The sequence below is a fragment of the Centruroides sculpturatus genome, unplaced genomic scaffold (assembly GCF_000671375.1).
Source record: "Centruroides sculpturatus isolate CEXI.00-Female unplaced genomic scaffold, Cexi_2.0 scaffold1540, whole genome shotgun sequence".
In the NCBI taxonomy this organism is placed as follows: domain Eukaryota; kingdom Metazoa; phylum Arthropoda; class Arachnida; order Scorpiones; family Buthidae; genus Centruroides; species Centruroides sculpturatus.
The window spans coordinates 123472-132652 of NW_019385858.1; the positions used below are offsets into that span (position 1 = coordinate 123472).

General features: G+C 34.0%; 1 protein-coding gene across 1 annotated transcript; it reads right to left on the reverse strand.

Moving 5' to 3' along the window:
• Positions 1-213: 213 nt before the first annotated feature.
• LOC111642564 lies at positions 214-8392 on the reverse strand. The gene is made up of 6 exons (XM_023388921.1): positions 8357-8392; positions 1055-1180; positions 852-907; positions 685-780; positions 399-467; positions 214-309 (listed from the first exon to the last, which is right to left on the reverse strand). The coding sequence occupies exons 1-6, from the start codon at positions 8376-8378 to the stop codon at positions 214-216; spliced, it is 465 nt and encodes a 154-aa protein (XP_023244689.1). The 5' UTR covers positions 8379-8392.
• Positions 8393-9181: the final 789 nt, after the last annotated feature.

Here is a 9181-nt window from a genome sequence, read left to right on the forward strand (position 1 = left end):
TATTTTTACCTAAACATAATTTATAGTTTTTAAGACGTATTCTTCTACAGATACATGGCCCCCGATTCTCTCCACTCACTAGACCTTTCATCACCGAAATTAAACAGAGTCAATGCACCTCATTTGGAAAGGTAGCTTATACAAGCTATTTTGCCAAATTTCGTGTTTTAATCTTTACCCTATCGTGCAGTATTAAGCGTAGCATACGCCTACTCACCCCTCCCACACACACATACACGTATATCTAGAAAATTGTTTGCTATTGTTNGGGTAAACAACGAGAAGTGGGAAACAACTTTGAATGCAACACTGAAAAAAAAACAAATATAAAATTTGTAATTTTGTTTTTGTTAATACATTTTTACTTTTCATTTTTGACACTTGCAATAGAAACTTGCATCAAATTGTCGAGAGAAAACTGATTGAAGATTGTCGTAGTGTATACATTTATAAAATTCTTTTAACTGCTATAAAAATGTAATTACAAAATATAATTTCAATTTATTTGTAAGAATAACTTAATTTTATATGGAAAAAATTAAAGAAAAATTCCACAAAGTGTTGCATAAGTAAAGATCAAAGCTTAAACTTAAATATTTTCGAAAGAATTCGGGACAGAGGGGATGGAGCAAAGAGGACGTTCTTGGATAAAGATAATGGAGAAAAGAGATTAATTTTTCTTACCTCATCTGTGACAGTTCGACAGAGAAACCGTTTTATACCTTCTGATCCAGCTGTAGAGGTTTGATCCCGAAGGCAATTGTAAAATATATTCAGATTCTAAGGGTAATAAAGACGTTTCATTAAAAATATTTCTCAAATTTTTATTTTATAAAATCAATATATTTCACCTCTGCACTAACGGTATTATTAAAACATTTGCTAAAACAGTCAAGATGATTTACACCTGTAAAAAACGTCATAATTAGTGAGACTTGCACTTGAATATTTCACTCATTGCAAAAATATAGGCGAAATATAACAATATTACAGGAACTAACATCCATACAAATTTATTATTGATTAACAACAGTAAAAAATAGAAATATCTTACTGCAGTACTGGTCAATATAAGATGGTCTATTGGTCGTATCGGCACGGACACTCCATACCATCATAAATACCAAGGATAAAATGAAAGTTGAGAACATTCCTTTCATCATAGTGACTTCGGTTTTTACTATAATATCAATAGATTATGATTAATTAATGTGACTTATTTTCAACAAATAAATAGAATTAAAATTAGTATCTACAATAGAAACACACATAACAGGAAAGTATTATATATGGGGGGAAAAACACTACTAAATTGAAGTGGTGAACATAAAGTTTAAATTAAATAAATTTTAAAAATGTGATTAAAACCTAGCATTGTGACTATGACACAATAAATAGTTGCTAGTTAATAAATTAGTTATGAGTCGCGTTAATGGTGGCCCAAAATAAAAGTTACTTGACTGGATAGTCATTAGAACCGCAGAATTCCTTAAAAACAAGGACAACTAAGAGTAGAAGAATGAGAAGGAAATAATAAAAGAATTCTCGTCTGGTTGTGCCAGAAGACAGAAGAATGTTTTTTAATCTGCATATAGAGCACCAAACGTTATAGTTCGGGTAGTACGACGTCTTTCCAAGCAATTGTAACGCTCCTATTTGAAGTAGAGAGGAAGACCTCGAACAGGAACTGTTTTAAACGTCACATACATAAATTGTATTTAAATAACATTGAGAGTAACCTTTCAACAGTGAATAGTTAGTCAAACGAGCTGAAATCGCTTAATTTTAAAGCTAAAAGTTACTCGTAATGTGTCATGCAACTGAAAACTCTATTTTCAAGTGGCGTATACTGACGTCATCGGCAGGTGTTGTATGTTTTAGAAATGTTACTCTTACCCATTTATGCCTTTAGTCATATAAACTGAATTAAGTTTATCTACATCCTAAAAAGAGTACTGTTGCCCTCTCCTTTAACGATCCCTAAAGCTCGACGTCTTTTAACATACATTTATTAAGTGATTAATTGTTTAATTAACGTATACTTTATTTATAACACCGTTGTTTTTATAACCATTTTTACCTTCTCAATAACCGGAACAGAGCAGGGTACATGCAGTTATATTATTATAAAATTATATTTTTTATAAAATAAATTTTATATTTGAAGTCTACTTATAAAATATCTAAAAAAAAAGTTTTAATTGTATTTATATAAACGATATTTATGTTGTTGTACAGCGCGTGTGTGTGTGTCTGTCCGCTGCTCGTTATCGGGTGCATTTCGTGTATATATTAGCGTAATTATTATTTAAAACGTTCATTAAATAAATGTAGTAGTGTGTTTATTAATTAAACTATTGTGTCCTTTTAGTGTTCTTAATAACATACGTAATAATAATTGTTTTTGTTTGTTTGTTTCTGAATTTATGGCGTGGCCGTTCTGTGTTGCTAGTAACTACGTTTGTATTGCAGGTGTTTAAAACACCAGGCGCAAATAAATGCACGTGTTATAAAATGTTAGCTTTAGCACGATTTAGTTTAAAACTTCGAACATTTAAAAACATAAAATAGGCCCCTACTTAAGTGTTATAAACAACAATACTCGAAAAACTCTATTATTATTCAGGCTTGAATCGATGACCACCGATTAGTGTTTAGTAATAGTTATTTTTTTTTGTATTGATGAATTGTTTTAAACATAAATTAATAAACATAAACATAATAGATTGTTGAATGTATTACATTTACACTGCATTATATATTAAAATTGTTTTAATAAATCGTCGTTTATGGTTGGAACATTAGAATAAATATTGTATAAAATTATCTATATCTATATATATATATATAAATGGACGTGTATGTCCCTATATTTCACTTTTCCGCCAAAACTACACATCGCACGTGAATGGTGTTTGTATGTGGTGATAGCCCCAAGTCTCCATTCGTGCATAGGGGTGATTGCGTCTCGAAGGGTGCGGGAGATATGAGGCTGAAAGTGGTTGAAAGTGGCTTTGTATTTCGAATGTTTTGTTCGAATTTGTTCGAATTAAATTCGAACATAAAATTCGAATATCGGTTCGATTATAGAACGATTGTAAACGTTCCANCTAAAAAAAAAGTTTTAATTGTATTTATATAAACGATATTTATGTTGTTGTACAGCGCGTGTGTGTGTGTCTGTCCGCTGCTCGTTATCGGGTGCATTTCGTGTATATATTAGCGTAATTATTATTTAAAACGTTCATTAAATAAATGTAGTAGTGTGTTTATTAATTAAACTATTGTGTCCTTTTAGTGTTCTTAATAACATACGTAATAATAATTGTTTTTGTTTGTTTGTTTCTGAATTTATGGCGTGGCCGTTCTGTGTTGCTAGTAACTACGTTTGTATTGCAGGTGTTTAAAACACCAGGCGCAAATAAATGCACGTGTTATAAAATGTTAGCTTTAGCACGATTTAGTTTAAAACTTCGAACATTTAAAAACATAAAATAGGCCCCTACTTAAGTGTTATAAACAACAATACTCGAAAAACTCTATTATTATTCAGGCTTGAATCGATGACCACCGATTAGTGTTTAGTAATAGTTATTTTTTTTTGTATTGATGAATTGTTTTAAACATAAATTAATAAACATAAACATAATAGATTGTTGAATGTATTACATTTACACTGCATTATATATTAAAATTGTTTTAATAAATCGTCGNCGCTTCAGTACGTTTTGAAATTTCATTGCGGCAACACTGGAATATACACGTATGTTACTTGTGTAGACTAAGTAATTAAATTGAAAATACTGATAAAAATATAACGATGAATATTGAAATATATATTTACTCATGAGATAATATAAGAAAAAATAATTCAAAAAAATATTAATTGAACTATGTATAAAGCATATACGTATATACAGTGTGATAAATTTATCAGATTTTTTTCTTTAGTCTGATATTGTATATAATTTATAGATTTTACTTCCAGTTGCATTTTCTAAATGAAAAATATATTAGCTATAGATCGAAACGGTTTACTTGTGGCAAAGGCATCCTGACCTCTTCTTTCACCTTTACAATCTCTGCTTGAGCCATGGTGTTTTCCTGATTGCTTGGAAAAGGGCTCAGTTTGCCCTGATTCCTAAAAATAAATCTCTGCCGCCAACCACTAGCAACTTTCGCAACATCTCACTTCTGTCTGAACTGGGTAAAGTCCTTGACGAACTTTTGTTTAACAGACTTACTTGGCATTTGGAGTCTACCGGATATCTTCACCCTTCTCAATTTGGTTTTAGAAGACAGCGTGGCACTGTTGATGCTCTGATGGCCCTTACATCCAAAGTACGTGAACTCCTTTCATCATTTAAATATGTTCTGGGAATTAGTCTCGACCTGGAGAATGCTTTTAATTCTGCNTATTGTAAAAAAGTACATACTTTAAATCTATATTGAGGCGTGAATGATGAGGAATATTACCCGATGCTGATATAATTGTCATAGATCTGAAATTTATTACTCTATTACTATATTTATTACGCAATTCACAGCTCTTTCATTAATTAAATAATTTTCATTTTGTGGTTTTGATTCATAAAAACAATACTCACGTGTGATGAAAAAATTGATAATGACCATGAAACGATAAACGTTCCAGTCAATAAAAATATTGAAATTATTCCGATCCCTATACGAAAAATAGTATCTATCTCTACTATCTCTACGAAAAAAACAATGTATATATAGAAACAAGTTTCGTAGACAAAAAAAAATGTAATGAAGAGGAAACAAAGCTTTCCATTTTTCGTTCATCTCTTCCAAAATTTGCCAAATTTTCCAAAGTTTATCCGTTAGTTCATCAATAAAATACCTTGTTGCGCTTATTGCAAGTTGTAATTGAGTAGAAATACTCATTAACTTTTTCTGTATCAGTGAAAAAATAACTACAGAAAAAAGAAGTAAACACATTACGTGGGACACAACATAAAATAACCAAAGTTCCAATGCGCAAATGCACAAATAAGATGTCGTAGAATGGTAATAGTCCGATCTGAAACCAAAATAACCGAAAAACACTACCATTGTGAACCAACAGAATAGATTGAAAACATAAAAAACGAAATAATAATGAAAGTAATGTTCACGTTTTTCGATGAATTCTTCTTCTTTCTTGAAATCTCTCATTAAGTGGTGAATATTGAGCTTTCTCTTTTTCAAAATGCCGAATTGTACCGCTGCGTACAAGGAACACACCCATGCAATAAACTGAATGTACAGTTTGTTATTTTCAAATATTACAAATACGTCATTGCAATAAGCATCGGATATTGCTATCATAGTAGTAAACAATAATGCCATCGTCCATAAAAATAACTCGAGGAAAAACATGTAGATTACAAAGAATTTCTGCATTAATTTTGATTTTTTTCTTTCGACATCTGCATGTCTCTAACACATCCAAACCGAAGACTTCCATAACAGAAATCAGCGGTAGAAGTTTTCTTGCTATACAATGGCTGTATGATGACTGCATTTCTCACCACAGAAGTGCGAGGTTTACTTCGCTGTACACTCTCGAAATTCACCAAACTGTTTTTAAACTGTTGACTTTTGTTATACTACAATATACTACAGATTCAGCAATATACGTTTTTTCCCGATTAAATGTTTGAAGAAAATTTTCAAATTTTACAATAATGGTTGCACTCCATTCGAATACTCTTAAANTAACAGACTTACTTGGCATTTGGAGTCTACCGGATATCTTCACCCTTCTCAATTTGGTTTTAGAAGACAGCGTGGCACTGTTGATGCTCTGATGGCCCTTACATCCAAAGTACGTGAACTCCTTTCATCATTTAAATATGTTCTGGGAATTAGTCTCGACCTAGAGAATGCTTTTAATTCTGCCTGGTAGCCTCTTATTCTACACAGGCTGCAAGGGAGCAGGTGTCCAGCTAATCTCTATCAGCTAACCAGGAATTTCCTATCCAACAGGGAGGCCATCTTAAGGTCAGGTACTAACACTTTTTCCCATCATTTGGAGCGTGGCTGCCCTCAGGGTTCTGCTTGTGGCCCTCTCCTATGGTGTATCCTTATTAACGACTTTCTTTACAGTGACTTTGGCGAGCATGTTAGTGCTCTGGCTTATGCTGATGATGCTTTCCTCCTTATTCCTGGAGACTCGAGGCGTGAGCTCGAGACTAGGGCTACTAGTGAGTGGGGCAGTTGTAATAAGCTACGGTTTAATTCCAACAAGACCAAAGGCATCGTCTTCACTAAACCTTACTCTCCACATTTTTACTCTCGCACTCCATGCATTAAGATGCAGGGTCGATCCATTCACATTGTCTTTCACTTGAGGTTCCTTGGTGTTGTCTTGGAGCATAAACTGTCTTGGGGTCTCCACATCCATCACATTACTGATAAAACTACTCTTATATTTAATAACTTACAAAGGATTGCTAAGAAACACTGGGGACTTAATTATGCTGCTTCAAACTGTATTTACAATGCGGTCTTTATTCCCATTATCTCATATGCTGTGGCTGTCTGGGAAAGCGGTGTCTTTCTCAGTCACAACTACCGCCGTTTTCAATCTGCTCAGCGTAGGGCCCTTCTCAGGCTCACAAGAGCATATTCTACTGCCTCGAATTATTCTCTTCAGGTTATCAGTAGGAAGAAGACCTCTGGATCTTCACTTGAGGCATATTGCTTGTACTTATCATATTAGGAAAGGCCATGACATCATTATGAACTCTATCTCCTATGCTGAAGGCACGAATGAAACAGATATACCATTTACCAACCTTCCTCATCCAGCGGTGAAAAGTGGGTTTGACACATCCTTTACAGTTGCTGCTGATTATATAATCTTCACAGATGGATCAAAGAATGCAGAAGGCACGGGCTCGGCCTTCGTCGTTTTTGCCAATGAGGAGGAAATATATCAGAATTCTGTCACTCTTCATTCTAACTGCTCTATATATCAGGCAGAACTCTGTGCCATTTACATGGCTGTTCAATGGTGTAAAGCCAATCTTACTGGAAGTAGAGTTACAATTTTCTCTGATAGTGCTTCAGCAATCATCGCACTTAGAAATCTCAACAACCTTCACCCTCTGGTTAGGAAAATTCTAAACTATATACCTTGTGCTCAGAACTCCTATTCCCTCGAATGAGTGAGAGGTCATCAGGGTGTCCTAGGTAATGAACGTGCAGATCTACTTGCCAGGGAGGCTGCAACGATCGGGTACCTCTGGCCCTTTCAATTATTCAGTGCTACCTGCTTCTTTTCTTAAGCTTCAGCATTGGAACTACAGCTTGTATTTCTGGCAGCAGAGATGGGATAGCTACAATGGCCTTGCCAGGAACTTTTTTCTATCTATTCATGACCACCTTTTTCACCACTGGGATAGTCCGGACTATGAAACCACGCAATTCTTCACTGGGCATGGTAGATTCCTGGCCTACTTACAGAGGTTCGGCAAATTTACAATGGACATCTGTACCATCTGTAATTGCCGTGATGGGGTTAAGCACTATATATACATGTGTCCAATGACCGAGGATGCTAGGCATGAGCTTGCCCTTGCTCTTAGCCACAGGGGAATTAACTGGCCATGTGAAATTCATGTCTTTCTTAAGGATAGTGACACCTACAAAGCATTCAAAAAATTGATTCATAAGTATCACATACGCTCCGTCATTCACTAAGTTAGTCAAGTCTGTCATCAGGCATTATTTTCATTTGCTTCCTTCACATTATTGTATATACGTATCATTATTGTTTTGCTGCAGCATATATCTGTGTAATATTTATTATTACTATTAGTATTGTCTGTTTTAATTTACTGTACATGTTATTCTACTCATGTTTTGTATAATATCGGTTGATTTGTATTGGTCATCTTACCATCTGTTTATACTTTTCCATTGTCATACTGTTTGTACGTTATCTGTCTGTTATTATGTATGTATTTACCTGTGCTTTGATATATGTCTTTATTTGACCCGATTATGCTCTTGCGGTATCGGGAGTAAATAAAGATAAAGTTAAGTAAAAGTATAATTAATACTAGGTCTTCAGGGTTCCCCCAAGCTGGGGTTCATGTTATGTTATGTTATGTTTAGTTCTCTCTAAATTGTCATATACATTTGTATTCGCAAAGTCGCGAGTTGTCTACCGTAGTCTGTTTTTTCGGCGATCTGTTGTACTTTACAAATTGGAGCAGTTTCATTGTTTTTTTCAGGCATGTACTGTACCTACATTTTGTATTACATTTATTTGGGTTTAATTAAACGGAGCAGAGTGCTAACGCTTACAAATCTCTTCTTCACACTTTCCTATCATACTTACCCCATGTTTCCCTTTCCCCCATCTCTTATCCTCTTCTCACTTCTCTTCTAAGGCTAAGACTCTGGTACGGCCTTAACTTTTACAGAGAGAAAGGTAGGTATTTAATAAATAAGTAAGAAATATAATTTAAATAATTATTATATTGAACTATTTCCTTATTTTACTTTGTCTTTTTGCTATAATATTATTTTAAGTTGTCGTGTTTCANGGTTCGATTATAGAACGATTGTAAACGTTCCAGAAACGTTGAAAATAGTTCGTTTGACTTGACGTGAACAGGAGACGTTCAGAAAAAGAATCGGGACCAGGTCTCTAATTATTCTGGAAACGGGGGACCTGAAATTCTTGCATTTTGTAAAAACGGGTAAGATTAGCTATAATGTAATTATGTTAATCTTTACTATCGTTACTTTTTGTCAATAAATAAAAGCCCAGCGAAGCGGGTCCTTGCAGCTAGTTACAGAATAAATATTTTCTACTTTATTTTATGTTAATATAATTTAACTCAATTTTACAGGTTGCATTTGACACAAGTTTTGCTTACACCTACGACACAAACACGTGTCAAACTGTCCGTGTTCGATTAGAATAATTTGATTTACTATTTATTATTTTAAGTAAATTATTACGATTTATTATTATTCTGTTTTGATTATGCATTGTAAAATAAACAAGGATATAAAATAAAAATGTGAGAACCGAGGGGATTAGTTGTCCCCACTTACCGGCGGCTATGTCAGAGGATGGCCTTATAGGAGGGCAAAATAAAATGAGTGGGGAGGTCAGTAAGGTAAAGTAAGGGAGGTCAGTGGGTAAGTTGACAGG